The sequence below is a fragment of the Mesoplodon mirus genome (genome assembly GCF_964341445.2).
Source record: "Mesoplodon mirus genome assembly, chromosome: 6".
NCBI lineage: Eukaryota > Metazoa > Chordata > Mammalia > Artiodactyla > Ziphiidae > Mesoplodon > Mesoplodon mirus.
In genome coordinates this window covers 80,637,676-80,658,859 of record NC_138982.1, presented here as the reverse complement: position 1 = coordinate 80,658,859, position 21,184 = coordinate 80,637,676, and the positions used below count along the sequence as shown (strand labels likewise).

At 41.8% G+C, this 21,184-nt stretch overlaps 1 protein-coding gene across 1 annotated transcript in view; it reads right to left on the bottom strand.

Moving 5' to 3' along the window:
• The window catches only part of HGD (homogentisate 1,2-dioxygenase), a 46,438-nt gene that overhangs the window by 15,007 nt on the left and 10,247 nt on the right, over positions 1-21,184 (bottom strand). Inside the window, exons 4-9 of the mRNA XM_082624252.1 lie at positions 20,598-20,703; positions 5,851-5,910; positions 4,056-4,147; positions 2,825-2,859; positions 1,919-1,998; positions 858-957 (exon numbers count right to left, since the gene is read on the bottom strand). Of these exons, the coding sequence (XP_082480378.1) occupies positions 858-957; positions 1,919-1,998; positions 2,825-2,859; positions 4,056-4,147; positions 5,851-5,910; positions 20,598-20,703 (473 nt within the window). The remainder of the gene's footprint in view (positions 1-857; positions 958-1,918; positions 1,999-2,824; positions 2,860-4,055; positions 4,148-5,850; positions 5,911-20,597; positions 20,704-21,184) is intronic.

The window sequence follows — 21,184 nt, the reverse complement described above, 5'->3', positions numbered from 1 at the left end:
AGTACTGAGTGAGGTATGCTTTTTGACTCTCAAGTGTGTAGATTTTTTGGAGGATGCTCAGTAGGAATGTGAGGTTCATAGATAGACTGTATGTCTTTCAGTCCGTTTCCCCTTTCCATAGCCACATAGCCCCTACCATTGTTATGGCTTTTCCCATTTTATTGTCTACATACAAGCCACTCATTTAAGAACATGATCTTCCTTCTATCTACAAAACCCATTCCCACTTGTACACTTTTTCTTAAGCTCATCTCTTTCCTCTTTATTTTCCCTCAACTTTCCATCAAGGATTAGTCAAATCTTATCTTTACTATGAAGCTGTTACTGGAGACTTGGCCTACAGTAACCCAGACTTCTACATCCTCTAGGGTATACTCTGTATAACCTGAAATCTAGTACATATTGTTTTGCTCTCCAATGGTCTGTATACTATTCTAGAGATTTACCATGGGTTGGCTTGGATCGTTTTCTGTTATGCGTGTATGTGATGGGAAGAAGCTTTTTCTATCCTTAATGTGGTTCCTGTCATTACGTTCAGCACAACATGGGAGCCAAGATAAGCTGATGAACTGGTGCACTGACCAGCTAATTAATGAAGCTGTCATCTCATCAGATGGGTCAGCTATGCCACCTGGAGCCCCTGAACTTAGAAGTCTGAGATAAGAAGTCTGCGATTGCTCAGGGAGCTCTAGTATGTTCTGAAATTCGCAACTACACTTGGTCTAGGGAAGAAGTTGTCTAGAGAGGAAAGTTGAAGTTTGAGTGAGATAAAGAGGGGAGATGGATGTTTAACTTTCATGCAATTATCTGTGTCTTATATTTCAAGTCAGGCTTAGAAGCTTGCATTGAAGATTTACCAATCGGTCCCAGGTCAGGCAACTCAAAGTGGACGCCGTAGACCTCCAGGATGTAGCCCCTGGTCTCCTCGAAGACATCTATGCTGAATCGCATTCCTCTCTGGAACAGAAGTAAACACTGGTGTGCTCTCCCAAATTATACCTGTAGTTATAAAGAAGCTGCCCAAGAGCCATAGTCAGCCTCACTTGCACAAGTAATTTTCTGTAGCCTGTTGAACTGTGTTGGAGAGGTGACTAGCTCAAAGAGGAGATAGAAAGAAAAATTTAACTTCTAATCACATCTGTGACCCAAACCAATTCTAGGGTACTTTCTCACTGGGTTCATAGATAACAGTGCCCTGATTTAGCCAAATTTTAAAGAAATCCATCTTCACTGCTTTCCACCCCCACCAGGGCCTTATCCAGAGTGTGTATAAATATTTAGGAAAGTGAATTGACAATGTTCTTTGCTTTGTGATTGTGTGCTATTTTAAAACAAAGTAGGGGGCTTCCCTGGTGGTGCAGTGGTTAAGAATCCACCTGCCAATGCAGGGGACATGGGTTTGAGCCCTGGTCTGGGAAGATCCCACAGGCTGCAGAGCAACTAAGCCTATGTGCCACAACTACTGAGCCTGCGCTCTAGAGCCCATGAGCCACAACTACTGAGCCTGTGTGCCACAACTACTGAAGCCCGTGTGCCTAGAGCCTGTCCTCCACAACAAGAGAAGCCACCGCAATGAGAAGCCCGCGCACCGCAATGAAGAGTAACTCCCACTCGTCACAACTAGAGAAAGCCCGCACGCAGCAACGAAGACCCAACACAGCCAAACTAACTAGCTAACTAACTAACTAACTAAACTAACTAACTAACTAAATAAATAAAATAAATTTGAAAAAAATAAAACAAAGTAGGCACACAAGTCTAGTTACCCTTCTGCACAGGGAGCCTTCTGTATAACTCAAACTCCCTCCCCATTGCCCAGACATGACAGAGAAATTTTAGAGTTGGAAATAGCAGCAGGTGCATCATCAGATTGCTCCCAAATTAGGGAGAAGCAGGGAGAGGGGGACAGATCACCAACCTGAATGACGCATATCTCGTTGGGCTGAACAAGCATCTTGCCAAACTCCGTGTAAATGAGAAGTTTCCCTTTCTGGGGAACTAACAAAAAAGACAGGGTGGCAGTGAGTAGCTCTTTTCATGTGAGAATGACTTCATGAAGGGTAAAAGGCTTAAGGGCTGCATTTGCTTTTTCATTCCAAATGAAAAGTACTTTATTGAGTTTTATGGGGGAATATGATGGAATTGACAACTTAGGTTAGCTATTTAACTATCTAGAAAAACATGAATGGAAAAATTGACCCTGCTTTTTTCTTCTTTTCTTTGGTTGCCAGGTAAGGAGCTTGTATTTTCACAATTCTGTGGCTTGACCAGAAAAAGCAGAAGAAATAGGATGGAAAAAGACCCATTTCTGATAGTTCCAGCAGAATGCTGGCATTTGCATGTCTACTGTCTACATCAAAATGTTCACTCCAGAATATCAGTACTAAAACCATCAAAGAGGAATGGGAAGACCAGAGAAATCCCTACTAGACTTTCTATCCTGATGGTCTCATGAAAATTTGTATTTATATTGCAGATATCAATGACAGATGGTCTTTTCTTGGGTGATTGTGAAGGCAAATAGAGTTATCTTAACAAGTTAATCACATGTTGGTATTACTCTTCATTTCTTTTCAGCTGCCCAGATCTCCCAGATCAGAAGGGCCCAGAAGAAATGAGCAAAGACAGGGAGACCAGGAAATAGAGTAGGGGCTTGGGGGTACACAAAGAATCTTTTCCAGACCTCCAGTTGCCTTTACACCTCAGTCTGTAGACTGCACTAAATAAGACAGATTGAAAGGAAAGTCATATGTATACAATTAAAAAGTAGCTTATGACTAGGGATCAACTACCAATGAAAGGGTCTGAAATCTTCAAAACTTACCAATCAAGAAGTCTCCATCTGAACTGTAAAAGCATCTGAAACATATAGAATAATTCCTATGATTTTCAGTTTTAACACTGCCCAGGCAAATTAATTCACTGCACAAATTATTGCTCAGTACCTGGTATGTGCCAGGCTTAGTGCTGGGTGTAAAATGATGAGCAAAATGACCCCATGTCTGCCCTCATGGAGCCTTAGAGTCTAGTAGAAAGTCAGACAGCAATCCAACAATTACAGAACCATATCATCATAAACTGTAATGGCACTGTGAATGTCACGTTCAGGGGACTGAAAGAATAATGAACCTGATCTAGTCTGAGGAGGCAGCCAAGGCTTCCCTGAAGGGGGAATGTCTGACCTGAGATCTGAAGAAATCATCTAGGCAAGGGCTTGGGGATGGGATGGGGGTGGGGTGGGGAGAACATTCCAGGCAGAAGGAACAGCACAGGTACCTGCTCTGAGGCAGGAAGGCACATGGCAGGTAGAAAGAACTGAATGAAGGCTAATGTAGCTCAGGTAGACAGACAGGAGGAGCCTGATATGACGCTGGACTCCGAGGGACATCTCCAGTGCCTTGTCATAGGGTCGTGATCTTGGCCCTGATTCATGGCTCAGAGAAGTTAAATGACTTGTCCTAGGTTGCTCAGCCAGGAAGAATGGATTGGGCTTTGGACACAGCAGTCTGGTTCCAAAGGTAGTGTGCAAAACTGCTATGATATTCTGCTTCCCAAAGAAAAGGCAAAAATGACTTTTATGTAAGTGTTTCTGATTGAAAAAAAAATCTAATATGTAAGATCATTTATTTAGGATCTTTAAGCTTACGCAAAGTTATTAGCTGAAGCCAAAGTCTGCCACCAACAGGTAGCCCTAATGGCTGCTCATATAGTATGACTTTGGACTCAAGAACGGCCCTGGGGAACCTTAGAAGTTAAGGATATTCTGACTCAAACCTGATTAAAGTCAAGGTTTGAGTCAGAATACTTAGACTACTCCTGCTTTCAGTGCTCCATTGTCCCTTTTCTATTTGCATTGTTATGTGACATTCTTATTTATGCCACAGAAGTCAGTCAAGATAGAAATGCTCATTTATTGTCATTATTTTAAAATGTATATCAAGATTGCTCTGGGGTAAAAAAAAAAAAAAGTAACAAAAACAACAAACCAGCCTTCACCCTCTTGTCAGTAGCTCTTGGGGAAGGGGGCTCTCGTGCCATAGCTCTGAGTCACTTACCTGTTCCCCATGGAGGTGTTGCAGAGGAAAATGTGGACAGCAAGCCCATTGTTAGACCTGATGTCTCCAGCTCCACACAAGGTGTGCAGGCCCTGGGAGAGACCCGCATGAGAGGGAAAGGTGAATGAGGCCAGCCCTCCCGCTGGTCCCTGAGTCATGAGGCAAATTCTACTAGGGTCTTCCCTTTGGGACCAGGCTGCCTCTGGGGAACCTGGAATTTACTGACTTATGTTTTGTAGATGGTGGCTCACCCTCATTGCCAGGCATGGCCCTAGATCTGGATTGTCTTAATGGCTCCATCAGAGTTGACCTTACAGAGCATCAATTCATTACCTGGCATTTTATCAGTTTGGTGCTTAAGATCAACCTGAAGGAGAGTTTCCTTTGGAGGTAAGATCAGGCCTCTAGGAGGCTTGGGGAGGAAAGTTGCAGCATTAAGGACCAATTAATGCCCCTCAAATATACACTACCATGTGGGTAGCCCTCTGCTTATGAATAGGGTCAGCCCTAATCTTTCCAGAACAGGGAAGAGGAAAGTATTCTGACCAACTGTAATCCTCTCTGCTAATAACCCACAGTCCCAAAGACTTTAACACATGGGCCTTCCCGAAAGGAGGGAGCTCTGTTCCTTCAGATATCTATAATTCACCCAGAGTGAGGGATTTCTTTTTATATTTTAACTCAATTTGCAAGTCTCGGGCCTATTTAGATGAGCCCACACAGGGCTTGGAGCACTTAATATGATAAAGAATTCAACATGGAACAAACAATTTGGCCTAAGGCTGGGCACCTGGACTCTCCTTAAGTAAGCTATGAGCTGAGCTTGGTGTACAGAACCCTCCCCTGGCTCCTTTGAGCCCCACCTCCTTGTAGCTCCCAGCCTCTCCCCTATATATGCTTTGTTCTGAGCACAGGTGTTCCAATACTCCCGGCACCTATAACTACCAAGCAGAGCTTCTGATCAGCATTGTGCTAACTAGAGTTGCCACCCTGAGTCAATGCTATTCTAGCCCAGGGATCCATTTTGGGGAGTTCATGAAATTGGATGGGGAAAAAAATTATATATGTATTTCACTAATCTCTGACTGAAATTTATCATTTCCTTCAATTAACGTGAATGTAAGCAACAAACCACAGCAGTTTTAGAAGTGCCTGTCGCCTTGTACTGATAGAAACCATTGATGCTTTTATATCACATTATAGTTGTTACAGATATCCCAAAATATCATTTATGCTCATACTTTTAATAACCATAGTTGTTAGATCTTTTCATAGATCTTGTGATTTAGTGCATTAAGAAGGTAGCATATATATTACTATAAACCAAACCAAATTTGCTATTTTAATATTTTTATCACTGTATTTCAATATAATTGGCTTCTTTGTAATTTTATGTAATTTATTTTATGCGTTTAAAAACACAGGCTTAAAAAAATAAAATAATAAATAAAATAAAAACACAGGCTTCCAGACTTTCAAAGGAGTCCATGGAACAAAAAGGCTCAGAACCCGTGTTCTAGCCAGGAACAAAGAGACGTGAAGTAGGTAAATGCCCAATTTCCATTGGCTGTTTGGAGATGTTGTAAATAGCTCACAGGTGCCCTTTGGTGTCAGTGGCCATATAGTGCCTGTACGTAAGACATCCCTCTGCCAGCCCCAAAGCAGAGGCAGGTGGTGCTATGTCTGCTGCCTGCCTCCAAGGCTGCTTCTGCTTGGCATCCAGCCTGCAAATGGCTGGATCACTCACCACAGAAGAGAGTGGTGGGCAGGTGTGGATAGTATTGACTTAACTTACACTCACGAAGTCCACTTTCTTCTGAGAGGCTTTTGGAATCTCAAATGGTTTCCATCTCAGCTGGAAAAGAAATACACACAGAGAAAAATTATTTCACAAGGGGAAACCATAGACTCTCTCAATAAATAGCATGAAAAAGGACAGCTGCTCACTCTGTGAGGTTCTGACTACTTGTGATTTTGTTATTTTCAATTTAATAATTATCCATCATTTCCTTAAAGGGGCTCAGTTGGGTTCTGTGTGTGTATGCAGGGTGTATGTTTGTGTTGTGCGTGAATGTTTAACCTATATGTATATATATTGTCTTCATTTCTTAGCATTTTAAATCACAAAAATAAAAAATCATTGCTTCCTAGTTCAGAAGCTATTTCTTTTAACATTTTGCTCTGGCACATCAGTGAGTTTTGACTGATGCTGCTTTTTATGCTATTTATAATCAGCTCCCTTTCCTGGTGTGCCAGCCTCTCTGTGTGGGCTCCTGACACTGCAGGGGAAGGCTCTACTTCTTACTTCCAGCCCTTGGAGTTTTGAATTATTTCTTTAAGAGAAAGAAAAAGCATCCAGCTGAGATTGGATTTGGTAAATGCAGTACCAGGTTCAGTTTCTTCACTAAACCCCATGTTTGTCCCCAGGCTGTTGGCCGGTTCAGTTTAAATCACAACAATCTTTAATTTAATAATGAAATGATCTAAGCAAGTAGGAAATGAAATCAGCAGGTCTGAGCCCTACTAGAAGTGTCAGCCCAGCACTTATTAATCAACTTGGCCACGGGCTTGACCCAGGCAGTCTGGCAGCTGATAAACCCAGCAGCCTCAGGACATCTCATGGAGTGACTTGCACCCCAAGGGCTGGCTCCACTGGCTCTAGTGCCTGGTCAAGGCAGGCGCTCCGGTGGGTCATGGGGCTCAGCTCATTCTGTAGTCCAGAGAGGCAGCTGGGTGGGAAAGGAAGCAGCACATGGAAAAGGCAGCGCTGGGATGATCCTGCTTCTCTGATGCACACTGTCAGGCAGCAGCCTTTATTTCTTAAAAGCAAAGCAGGATTATCACATTCTGGGACTACTTTAAAAGAATGTAAGACGTTGACTTGAAAAACATTGTTGAAATCATGCTTCAGAAAGAAGGAAAAGGTTTAGGACTAATTCCACTGGGGATGATATTTCCTAGGGGAGTGGGGGGAACCTGAGACCAAGGATTTAGGAAAGGGTTTCTCAACTCTGGCACTATTGACGTTTTGTGTCAGACAATTCTTTGTTGCAGGGGCTGTCCTTTGCACTGCAGGATGTTTAGCAGCCTCCCTGACCTCTACTCACTGGATGCTGATAGCACTCCCCCAAGTTGTAACAGCCAAAAACATCTCCAGACATTGTCAGATGTCACCTGGGGGACATATATTCCCTGGTTGAGCACCATTGACCTAGGAGGATATTTCCCTGACATCAGCCAGGGCCACAGCTAAGCACTGATGGCCTTTTGAAGGGGGTTTTGGTTTACCATGAACCATTACCTGTTGCTTCCCTGTTTAGTAGCAGCACAGAGTTTGTACACCCAGGAAGATTGTCTGGAAGATAATACTACTTAGAATCTTGGTTCTAAGAGGAGTCATCATTCTAGATTTCCCAATGGAAGGGATTTAAGTATCCAATCAATAGTTACCTGGGCAACCTTTTAGATCTATCCAGAGATTCTAGAACCTGGCAAGCCATGAGAATCACCCAGAGAGTCTTTGAGACCCCAAAACAAATTAAATCAGAATCTTAATTTTGATTGAGAAGGTAGGGCCCAGGCATCAGTATTTTATAAAAGCTCTGTCTTATAAAAAAACTTTAATGTGCAGCTATGGTTTAAGAATCAGCACACCCAACCCAGAGAGCCTGTGATTTTTGTATTGCTGTTCATGTTCATGTTCAGAAAAGTCCACTTAGTCAACCAACCAATCAGTCAATCAACTAAATTGTTGTATCTAGGGCCAGTTACCAAATAGCAAGGATGTTTAAATAATACAAGTCTAAGGCTTTCCAAACCTAAGGGAAAAAGAAGAGCAAGAAAAGAGAGAGAAGAAAGAAAAAAAGAGAAATAAACAAAAGGGAGCAAATAAGCAAGAGAGAATCCCAGTAATAGGAAAGCACTACCTGGTTTGTTGCACCGAGCCTGAAACTGAGCAGGACCCTGCAGGGCCCTCCCAGGTGTCCCCTGTTTCTTGCTTGTAGAAAAAAAAAAAAAGGCTTTAATTTGCTAGGCCTTCTCTGAGTTCCAAAGAGCAGGCTCAATCATTTAATAGGAAGAGAGAGTCACAGGACTCCTGGTTCCTCCTTAAGGGATATACATATCTGTATCTGATGCATATCTTTGAGTTGTTCTGCAGAAATTAAGACCCCTACCCAGTGGAAGATGGTGACTATATGCTGACAACAAGCACTTAGACCCCAGACTGGTTGGAACCAGAAGGCTGAGATTCCAGAGACATCACTGTGTTACCTCACCACCAACCAATCAGAAGAAAGTCACACACCCTGCAGTCCTCACCCCAAATTTGCCTTTAAAAACTCTTCTCCGGGGCTTCCCTGGTGGCGCAGTGGTTGAGAGTCCGCCTGCCGATGCAGGGGACACGGGTTCGTGCCCCCGTCTGGGAAGATCCCACATGCCGTGGAGCGGCTGGGCCCATGAGCCATGGCTGCTGAGCCTGCGCGAACGGAGCCTGTGCTCCACAATGGGAGAGGCCAGAACAGTGAGAGGTCCGTGTACCGCAAAAAAAAAAAAAAACAAAAAAAAAACAAAACTCTTCTCCGGAAATCATCATGGAGTTTGGCCCTTTTGAGCATGAGCCACCTTTTCTCCTTTTTGGCCCTTGCAATAAATCTTTCTCTGCTCCAAACTCTGACATCTCATTTTGTTTAGCCTCACTGTGCGTCAGGTACATGAACTTGGGTTTGACAGCAAGACAGCACCTTTGTACATCTTCCTGAAATGAAAAATACCTGTTGTGGGTAGAAATAAAGTCCTGGCCCCTAGAGAAGAGGTTGGTACATTTTGAGTAGGACAGACTGAACCAGAGAGGCCAATGGGTTGGTTTGGTTAGGTTTTTGCTGGTCAGTTTTTCAAAGTCTTCTGTAGCACATCAGTCATGAGGAGAGGAGAGAGAGCCTAGAGTGGAAGGTGGAAGGGCACCTACATGATGATGTAGGTAACATGCCTTTAATAGGGCCCACATCCTGGATGAGGCAGTGGTCTTGAAGAACCTTCTCTAATGCAAAAGGTGATGCCCTTCAGATGTTGGATATGGTATAGGGAAAGGAGTAATTTATCTGCTGAGTCTGATGGGAGAGGATTGTGCAGGACCTATACTCAGCATATCATGAACAATAATAAAGACCCCAAGGTAGTTCTGATAAACCCAGTACCCACAAGAAGAAGCCAGCTTTGAGTCTTCAGGTAAAAGATTTGGGTCAAGAGTTTTGGTGCAATATCATGTTGAAAGTAGGGAGGGGAATTTGAGGAGAGGATAAACAGGAAGAGGCTATGGAGTGGAGAGTGGAAACATCTCCTGCTAAAGCCAGATGTTCAGACTGCATGCTATGGAGCAGTAACCCTCTGATCCAAGGCCAGCCCAAGGGGACTGTGCACTGGGCTGAGCCAGGAGGCCTGGGTTCTGCTGCTGCCTCTGTTCCTATTTACTCTGTGACTTCTGGCAAGTCACTGGATGCTTATTAACTGATTTCATTCTATAACTTTTTAACAGTTAATTTTGTTTATATTATATATTATTGCTAAAGAAACTCCCACACAGAATTCAATTATTAACATTTCAAAAACAATGAAATCAGTTGAAGTACCCAATACAATGTCTTGACTATAGTGGATATTAATATATTTGTATTGAATGATTGAATGAATGAACAAATATAAGACACTGAGAACATTGCTAATATCTCAACAAGACTAAAGCAAATTTGTGAGACTTTTGGAAGTCAAAATGACATTCAGGCAATAGCTAGTAAATTGAAAAATGTTTCTAGAAGTCCTGAGATTGTTTCTAAAATATAAGTCAGTTCTTTATACATGTGAAAACCCCTAAGTTCTTCCATATCCTTTCTGATTTTCTCTCCAGTTGTTCTATCAACTGTTGAGAGAGAGGTGTTGATGTTTCCAACTTTAATTGTGGATTAACTCTGTTTCTCCTTTCAGTTCTATCATTGCTTCACATATTTTGCAGCTTTGGTCCGCAAATTCTATTGGAAGATAAACTCTTACTTACTAGAAGTGAGATGGTCAAAAATAATTTGGAAAGCATCTTCAACAGAGACTAAAGTTAGAATTAAAAATTCTTTAAGGTTACCAAAGGAGTAGGAGAATCAGTGGCAATATTTAATGATCAGGATTTGAAATTCATTCTCAGGGATGTAAATGAAACCAAAGAATTGGACTCAGTAATTCCAAAGTCAGAAGATTGCGAGGTGTACTGGATGATCTGAGTATCACCTTCAACACTACATGAGATTCCCTCCAAAGCGCCCTTGGACTCAACTAGATTGGATGAGTTGGATACTCTCAACAACATTGGTGGGCTAGAGGTAGACATATCATTAGAAGTTGATAACATCTATCCCAGATTTTGGAAGTAACTTGTAGATGCTTTTGTGATCATAATATGCAAACAGTTGTTAGCAGCAGCTATGGCTAGGAGAGGTCCAGGGTAATGCACTACAGTGAGTTTCAGCCCAGACTAGGGAAGATGGGACAGGGGGATAAAATAAAACAGTGGCTCATTAAATTCTTCAGCAAATCTAGAATTTGAGGAAAAAGGCAACATAATTTATGTGGAGAGAAATCAGGCTTTGAGCGACTCTTTGGCGGTCTTAGAGGTAATAGGTAAGAGCACAGGTAAGGAAGATTCAAATCACTGTACTTTGTTTAGACTTTTAAAAGTCTTTCAGGAGAAGACAAAAAAGATGAGCCAGCATAGTATTTAGATGACATTTTTTCATGGATAGAAACCTAGATTCCTATTTGACCTTGCCCTTGAGGGTAAAGCTAAGGGCTTTATATCCATTATTCAGCACCCAGAGCATGAAACATAGTAGTCACTCAATAAATATTTGTTGGATGACATTTAATTCTCACAACAACCCTCTAAGGCTCCCATAATTATTATCTCTATTTTAGAGTGACAAGACTAATGGTTTAGAGCAGTTAAGTTTTCTTTACTAAGAACTGATACCAACAATTTCTCAGCCTCCCTTAGCAACCTAAACCCTGAGCCCTTTAATCTCAGCCTGTCTTGATCTGCTTTCCAAACCATTCATGATCTCCATGGCTCCCAGGCTTTGCCTCCTTTTAATGGTCTTGTACTTGGTCTTCTAATCTGGGCCCTTATCTACTGCTCCTCAGGTGCTGAGTTGCCTTGGCCCAGTCTGACTCCTGGACCCAAATCCTGCTAAGGTCCTTCAAAGTCAGCATTCTTGTCCAATCCCTATATATTAACTCATTCAAATGATTTATTGTACCATTCCTTGTGCCAGGTTTTGTGCTAGGTACCAGAGGTGAACATGACAGTCTCTGCCCTCAGGGAACAAGAAGACCCTGCAAGTATGGGCAATTCATGATTGAAAAACAAGGAAATGGATAAATGGAAGTGACTTTGGAAGAGAAATATAAGCAGGAATGTTCCCTCAGGAATAATTCCTGGTACAGGGCATATTTAACATTCTTACACACGAGCAATAAGAGACACACACAATAAAACAATCTGGTTTGCATACAGCTTCAACATCTTTCCAAGCAGTGAAATGAAAGTTGATGGAGATGTACTTAAAAAGAGCCAGCAAACTGTCCAAAAGGGCTGAACAGGGCAATGTGCACTGTGGCGTTGGCAAGTGCCAGTGAATGCATTTAGAGAAATGTAATCTAGTCTATTTATAGGATGATGGGATCTGAGCTATCAGGGAGTTACTTCAGCAAATACTTGTGATTCTACCGTTTGGAAGAAGGCATGTGCTGGACATTGCAGGTTATATGAAAATGATGGAGACATAGATCCTACTCTCAAATACTCTGAGAAATATTGAAAGAGTTCAGTGAAGAAGGTGGTATTTAAGATGAGTCTCAAATTATGGGTGGCATTTGGGTGGGTGGATACATGTGAGGGAAGAAGAAAAAATTCTAAGTAGAAGAAAGAGCATAAAGCACCCAGGCAAGAAAATTTAGAGTATTGTCCTGGAATGGCGAAGGTTCCAGTGTGGCTGATGGGTAGAGGACATGGAAGAGAGAGAAGGGCTTGAAAGATACAATAAAAATCACCTGTCATGGGAGCCTGCACTTGACTGGCTGGGCAGTGGGAGGGAGAGGTAATGGCAGGATTTAAATATTTTTGAATGATAATTTAGTAAGTTGAGTCTGGCAGCAATGTGTGGGATAGGGTGGGAAGACACATAGATCAGTTAGGAAGCCATTTTAACAGTCCTGGTAAGAGGAAAAGAGGTCCAAACCAGGGGTGTGAAGAAAAGGAAGGAGAATACAGATACCAGAGACATCTAGGGAGCAAATGCTCCAGCAGTGTTTCTTAAAGTGTGGTCCAGAGCCAATCTGAATGGAAATCATCTAGAGAGACTCCTGTGCATCATCCCAGACCTACTGAATTAGAATCTCTGGGTGGGGAGTCTGGGGAATCTACATTTTCAACAAGTCACCCCGGTAACTTTTATGTAGATGGGAATCACCATTCTATAGACATGGCACCTAATTCAATGTAAAGAGGGAAAGAAGTTCTCAAAGATGACTCTAAGGATTGGCTGAGCAGTGGAGGGGAGGGGTAATAGCAGGTTGAGTGTGAAAGAATGGTTGTGTCATTAACAGACCTAGAGAAGCCAGAGAGAGAGGAAAGTTTGGATGGGACTATGATGTCTTCAGTATGGATCCTGTTGAGTTGGGACATACACATGGCAATGTCCCCTATGGGGTTTGAAGTTGGTGGGGAGATTTGTAAAACATATTGCAGAGAGGTAATAGTTAATGTCATAGGAACGAATGATGTTCATTAGATTTTAAAAAGTAAAACATGGGAGATGTGGAAGATGGCGAGAGGGAGAAGAAGTGGATGCTAGAGTATAAATGAGGTTCTACAATGAAGGCAGCCCCAGAATAGCTGCCAAACCCGAGTGGTGGGACTGACTTCCTGCAACATGGCCTACCAGGTTATACCAAGCTTTGGGCTGAAATAATGGGTGAAGTTAGATATCTATAATTCTACCTGCAGAGATGTATACATGTGGGGGTAGGTGGGCAGTGAAGTGGGCTAGAAAAACCCCCTGCTGCTCAAGGAATTTCTCCTCTTTGTTCACCAAAGCTTGGTATTTCTTATAAGCAGCAATTAACCCTTCATCATCTCTAAAACAGAGTCCAATGAAAGTGGGACTCACTAACTGATAATTGGAAGGAAAGAGGAGGAGGCAAAGGGAGAATTGGGCTGAACTGTCTTCTCCCCAAAATTTGTATGTTGGAGTCCAAACCCCTAGTACCTCAGAATATAACTATATTTGGAGATAGGGTCTTTACAGAAGTGATTAAGTTAAAGTGAGGTCATTTGGGTGGGCTCTGATCAACATGATGTGTCCTTATAAGATGAGGAAATTTGAACACAGAGACGTAGAGAGAGAAGACGATGTGAAGACACAGGGGAAGATAGCCAACTACAAGCCAGTCGAGAGGCCTCAGAAGAAACCCAGCTGCTGACACCTTGATCTCAGACATCTTGCCTCCACAACTGTGAGAAAATAAATCTTTATTGTTTATGCCACCCAGTCTGTGGTACTTTGTAAAGGCAGCCCTAGCAAACTAATACAGAGGGGAAGGGCTGATGGGGGTGAAAAGAAAGAGAAGAAAAAAAGAAGGTGAGAAAAACAAGAGGAAGAGGAAGTGAGGAGCAGGAGAGAGTAAGTACTTCCCTCTCTCCCAGGAGGATGATGGAGACAGGGCAGGGGCAAGAGAGTCTAGTTCAGGACCTTGGAGATGGCCTGTTTTGCAGGTTTACACAATGTCACAGAACACAGGAAACGACAGAAATCCAGGAAGAAAAGAGGATAATCTAAAAAAAAAAAAAAAAGGTTCTGATGAACCTAGGGGCAGGACAGGAATAAAGACACAGACATAGAGAATGGACTTGAGGACAGGGGGAGGGGGAAGGGTAAGCTGGGACGAAGTGAGAGAGTGGCATGGACATATATACACTACCAAATGTAAAATAGATAGCTAGTGGGAAGCAGCTGCATAGCACAGGGAGATCAGCTCGGTGCTTTGTGAACACCTAGAGGGGTGGGATAGGGAGGATGGGAGGGAGATGCAAGAAGGAGGAGATATGGGATGTATGTATATGTATAGCTGATTCACTTTGTTACACAGCAGAAACTAACACACCATTGTAAAGCAATTATACTCCAATAAAGATGTTAAAAAATAAAATAAAGTAGGGCTTCCCTGGTGGCGCAGTCGTTGAGAGTCCGCCTGCCGATGCAGGGGACACGGGTTCGTGCCCCAGTCCAGGAAGATCCCACATGCCGCGGAGCGGCTAAGCCCATGAGCCATGGCTGCTGAGCCTGCGCATCTGGAGCCTGTGCTCCGCAAATGGAGAGGCTACAACAGTGAGAGGCCCGCGTACCGCAAAAAAAAAAAAAAAAAAAAGACATGGAAAAAGGCACAAAATATGATGTTTAAATAAATTTAAAAAAGCAGAATGTAAAACTGTATTAGAGAATGGCTGTACTTACGGTAAATATATGTGTAACTACTTCTTTAAAAATTAAAGTATAGTTGATTTACAATGTTGTGTTAGTTTCTGGTGTACAGCAAAGTGATTCAGTTATACACATATATGTATATATATATATTTTCATATTCTTTTCCATTATGGTTTATTACAGGATATTAAGTATAGTTCCCTGTGCTATACAGTGATTATGTATTTTATATATAGTAGTTTGTATCTGCTAATCCCAAACTCCCAATTTATCCCTCCTCCCCCTTTCCCCTTTGGTAACCATACATTTGTTTTCTGTCTGTGAGTTTGTTTCTGTTTTGTAAATAAATTCATTTTTATCATATTTTAGATTCCACATATAAGTAGTATGATAATCTCTACTTAGTGAAGTAAATCAGATAGAGAAAGACAGACATAAACAGCATTAATATAAGAGTATGTACAGCCTCTTCCCCTTCCCTTCCCTGCTCCCTATGGAAAATTCTGCTTTGCTCATTCCCACTCTCTCAGTCCTTTGAACTCCAGTCTCACCATGTAGATCAATGTTGTGTGTGTGTGTGTGTGTGTGTGTGTGTGTGTGTGTGTGTGTCCTGGGAAAATGGGATGAGGAGCTACACTCTGTCATTTTCTAGAGGCAGAAGGTAGGGGCAGGCAGAGGCAAGCCATGAACAAGCGGTCCAGGCCTGAGGAGCTTGGGGAAGACTAGGTGTGAGAGGGTTGGAGTCTAGGAAAAATTGGGGGAAGGGGATTTTGAAAAGCACTGCTGTGGGTCATAGCCTGGATGCTCCTTAATGTTTTCAGGAGAAGCAAATGAAGATTGGGATTATTTTCAATTACTTTTGGTCTCTGGCTACATGAGACCCCAGACCTTATTTATTTACATATACGTGCAAAGAAAAGGACTGGAAAGAAAGAAACCAAAACACTAGAAGTGGCTAACTCTGCATTGGTGGGATTATTAGGCATTGACACTTTTTTTTTTTTTTTTGCAGTACGTGGGCCTCTCACTGTTGTGGTCTCTCCCATTGCGGAGCACAGCTCCGGACGTGCAGGCTCAGTGGCCATGGCTCACGGGCCCAGCCGCTCTGCGGCATGTGGGATCTTCCTGGACTGGGGCACGAACCTGTGTCCCCTGCATCGGCAGGCAGACTCTCAACCACTGCACCACCAGGGAAGCCCAGGCATTGATACTTTTATGTAAGTTTTGAATAAAATCATGTATTAATGGTAAGGGGTGCATTATTGTTGTTTAAAGAAGGTATACATACTTTCAGTAGAGTGATCTGGGCAGGTTGAATTGCAAAGGGTTAGGAGTGAATAGGGGTGATAAAGTGGGCTTAGATTACTTTCTCAAGAAGTTGCTATGAATAGGAGAGACTTGGGCAAAAGCTTAAAGAGGTGGGAAATCCAAGACATTTTTGGAGGGAGAGGGTTTTTAGGATAGTGAGATCTAAAGAGTTTGACAAATAAGGCATCAAACACCCACTAAGGATGTATTGTTTTGAAACATTTTTGATAATTTGTATGTCCTGGAGGCAGAGGGAATTTTATGATCTAATCTTTAATTAGCTTTGAGGTGTTTCTCACTTGGTCCAAATGATATTGATTGAGAACTAAAAGGTAATGTCCTCAGCTGAGGCTTAACTGGGTCAAGAGTCTGACTTTCCAACAATTAAGACATTAGGGCTGTAGTGATAACAAAGATAAACTTTAAAGGACTCTGACATTTAAAAGAGGAATGCTGATTCAGAAATGTTAATTGAAATCTGTAAACTCACAGTTAAATTAGATGCAGATTTGTTTGTTAAATTCTGGGATTCCAGAAGTTAGAGGAAGGTGCATGATGAACAAAATTAGGTAGATTTCTTATGTGAGATATTAATGGATTGAACTCTTTATGTCCACAGCTGAATCTAAATACACTCAAAAGCAGTTTGCATTAATTCTTAGATGATTAATTAAATATACCCTAAAAGAAAATGAAGATTTGGGGGCATAGTTTCCAATCTTCCTGGGAGGGTATCAAAGATGATGGTGATGGTAGCATATCCCATAATGCTCCCTTGGAGGAGATATTAAGTAATTCTCATGTTCTCAAATTCCCAGAGATGAGTAATGTGTGAGTTGGTGAAGCTGATGAAGCATTGGATTTGGTCTGTGATAGGTGAAAACATACCTACTATACAGGTTTCAGCCGAGAAGAACTGTCAGATGTATATCTAAATATAATTTTCTCAGGCTTTTTCTTTGAGTATGGAGTACATATTTGGAAGAGGTTACAAGGAGATGGGGGGAAGTGATGAATGCAGATTTCTCATAAAATTGGAAAGAGATATTAAACTGTCAAGAAGGTGTAAATGAAAAGACAAAAGGATAGATTTTGCAAGAACAGCCAGGGTGTGTATCAGGACAAGGGAAGCAGGATGGCAGGTGTAGATTACAGAGCGGGAGGAGGATAAACCTCTACCTTGATGGAGCTGGTGTCCAAAGAGACACGATCAAGTTCTGGGGCACATCTGTCCCAACATGTGTGAGCACAACATTGAAAATGATCAGGGGAAATACTGGAGAAGAAATACATTTGGTGGCCACTATGTAGAAAGCATCTGAAAGATTCAAAACAGGAGGAAGGTAACAAGTTCAAGGAAAAATGCAAAGCAAGGAAATAGGGAAGGGGAGAAGGAACCAAAAGTGTATCGAGGTTCTGCTAGAAAGCAAGCAGAAACTTCTGATGTAGCTATTTTGATGCCTCTACATTAACTCAGGCTTTTAAATGCAGTTTCCTCAAACTTCTCTCTCAAAATGTATGTTAACTACTTATGAAATAATGAACTAACATGTACAACTGATGTACTTGACTCGCACATATGGGGCGAGATTTCCATTTTCTACTTTGTTAATTTCTATATCATTTAAGTTTTTATAAGTATACATTACTTTTATAATAAGACAAAACCAGAAAAATTCTATCAGAATGAGGTTAGCTTCCATGGATAAGCCACTTGTACCCCCAAATAATCATTGTGAAGTGTTGTATTCATGTTTAAAAAAATGTATTGATAGTAGTCATAGCAATAATAATATTATATAATAAAAGGATATTACTGAGCATATTACATATTACACATCACACTCACATTTTCCTTAAAGGTTAGGTTTAAAACCTCACCTCCCCACCCCAAACAAAATGTTATAGATGTGGCTCCACTGTTGCCCACACAACCATGCACAAACCTATGACGATGTATAAAGAGACTTAGATAACTGTGTGGGTGATATGAGCAGGCAGAGGCATTGGAACTCCCCTCTCCACCCAATACACCACTGGTCGATAGTTACCTTAAGGGCTCCACGATTTGAATTCCCAAACATCTGCCTACAGATTTTGCCTATAATCTCTCTTTTAGTCAATGCTCAATTGTTCTCAAATTTCGTTCAATGGTTCTCAAATTTAGTGTGCATAAGAATTACCATACAAAGTAGCACACACAAAGCCATGTATCCTATATTTTATGGGTGATTTAAGGGAGTTTTCAGAGATAATTTTGTTTGTACTTAATTTTTGTCTTACTTGCTGACTTTACAGCCACGCTGTTACTTTGTATAATATGAGATTTGGCTCTACTTGAGAGAACTGTCAGAAACTTAATTGGGGATTCTCTTTGCCTCCTGAAGAACAGAATTAGAAAACTTACTGTGGTTCAAATACCTTCTCAACCTTCCAAAGCTAGTATATAATAAATGCTTAATTTTTAGCCTGACCAAGAATCCTATAGAGGTATAGGCAACCATCCTTTATTTTTTCTAATGAAAGATGTAGTCCTATTATTAAGCAGTCAGGTCTATTTATTAATCCAAAACAAACAAGTATGACCATTGTAACTCTAAGAGACAAATTGGAGAATTTGAGATGTAACCCATTGAGGAGTCAAGCAGATTCTCAAAGAATGAACAGTGACTTTGGATAGAATGATTTATGGCCCTTTGTGAGATGAGTGGGGAGGTAAACGGTTAAATGAGTGTGTCTGCCAGATGGGTTCCTAACCCCAGAGTGTGGGAGAGAAGGATGTATGGGATTGGATTAGGATCCCAGGTGAAACTCAGACAGGTAAAGATGGGGTCCACAGGTTGGCTGTGCAAACTGTGTCCAGCACAGGGCGCTGATCTGCTGAAGGGGAAAGGGGCAGTGTCTCAGCAAGGGACTGTGCCTGCAGGGTTGGGGATTGGGCTGCCTTTTCCCATAGGCTCAAAGGCAATATATAGGCCAGTGGTAGACCAGGGAGGATGTCTGCTTCATGAACTAAACCTCACACAAGTTTAAGGGTCAGTTATTTAAACAGGATGTCTTGGCTTCAAAATGACTGTGAGGTGGGTGATACTGTATGTTGCTAACTCACATATTTTTCCACTCTTAAGGCTTCTCTTCCTGTCCCTGTTGGAGCGGGGTGAGTAGCACTCAAGCAGATACCTGGTTCTCTGAGATTTCCATAATTAGGGAAAAGATGGAGCAGGGCAGGAAAACAAAAGTGACTCTAAATTATTCTGTCTTGTTCCACAAAAAGTCTAAGCATTTGAGGGAAGGGGATTAGCAGGTATATAGACCAAACATCTCGGTAAACCAAGAGGAAACAGAAGATTTCCTTGGGCTGTGGGAAGGAGTTGTGGAAGGGGAGGAGAGTGGAGGGAAGGGGAGGGAGAGAGACTGATCAGTTTGTGTGAACTTTGAATACAAAGGGGACCCTTGAGCCCATGTCCTAGCAACTCCCAGAAGGAAGAAATGGTTGTGTGGCATGTCTGGGACAACAGGACTAGAAGTATCTTGCAGATGATTCCATGTCCAGGCCTGACACGATAGCAGCAGAACAATGGGCACCTCAACACTACCAAGTGAAAGAGGACCAACTAGCATGGCCCAACCCCCAGTCCTACTTTGGCATTGTTTAAAACCAGAGATTCTCAGGGAAGACTGAGACGAAGTTGTTTTCTGGCAGTTTGGCAGATGGAGACCTCAGAATTTAAAAAAATATAAAATGAAAAAAAAAATTACCTGAATATAAATTCTGAGATTTACATGTACTATCACTGCCTTTAAGTGAATATATCAAAATGGCTGTATCAGAGTCATGGTTCTTGCCTACTGTGTTCCAGGCACTGGGCGAAGCATGTTCACCACCTGTTCTGTCAAGTAAACTTCACCAAACAGCACTGCATGGCAGATGTCATGATTATCCCAGTTTACAGGTGAGACACTGTAGCTCAAAGACACAGTGACAAGTGGAGGGCCAGGGATGCAAACCGAGGTCTGTTTTCCTTCCTGCATTATGCTCTAGTTATCAGTGACATGTACCTAAACTCAGGGGCAAAGGGAATATACTGGGGTGCTCAAAAGGTAAAGAAAAAAAAAAGGAGCTCAGTCCATTATAGCAATGGGTCTGTCTTGTTGCTGAAAGTAGAGTACATAAATAATACTGATATGCAGAGGGAAAGCCCATTTGTCACTAGACCAAAAGAAGGAAACTCTTGGGCAAGGAATGGAAGTTCCTAGGTGACACTAGACTTACAGAATCCAGGTCAGACAACAAGCCTCTCTTCTCTATATAAGAGGCCTCTTTTCAGAGGCATAAGTGTTGAATGTGTTTTCAATATGCTGTGGTGAGTCTAGATTAAAGCAAACCAACCAACCTACAGGTGTGTAGATGTATTTTCACCAGCCTATATAATTTCCATTCATTCAACTCACTGGAGCACTCCTAAAGCCATTAGGCTAGAAAAACGAAAGCTTATACACACACACACACACACACACACACACACACACACGTGCACAGGCACAGTCAATCAATTCCAAAATTCCTACCCAAGTTTGAGCAAAAGAACAGATACACTTTAGCATTTATTTTAAAAATCTGTCTAATTTCTCAAAGACCCAGGTTAGACTTAAATGTTTATATTTAAGGCTTTGGATACATGCTATTCTCCAATTCACAGGACCAGGTTACCTGGTTAGGATCAAGATCAACTTCATCCCAGTTGTGAGTGACATGGCCTTGGTCAATGGATTCAAAAGGCTTGTGAGAAACCGAAGGTAGAATCCTATATAGCCAGCTGGGGGGAAACAAGGACACATAAGCCTTAGGGTGATGTTATGAGTGATGCACAGACTGGCTTAGGAAATACCATTAGGAAGACGCTCAAGTCAACAATGATCTGTGGGCTTTAATGTGAGAAGCAATGACACAGCATCATTTCTTAATAGCCACTGCTGCCCATAGCCCTGGCCTCTTCTGACCTTTCCACACGATCTATCACTCTTCAAACTGAGCCTCTAGCCCTTGGTTATTTCCATACTGACAAAAAAAGAATTGCCTTTCCCAATGACAGCTATAAAGGAAGGGAAAGTACCTTGAGGAATATCTGTGCAGGCAAATCCACAGAAAAACATTAGCTTATGTACATATTGGATACTAATCCTTGCTCTGGCTTTGGAAAGTGAGGATGAGTTCTACACAGATTGAGACAATATGGGTGGTTTCTTTGTCATTTTTGAAATATAAATCAATTTTCTTCTTTAAAATTATAGAAGTAA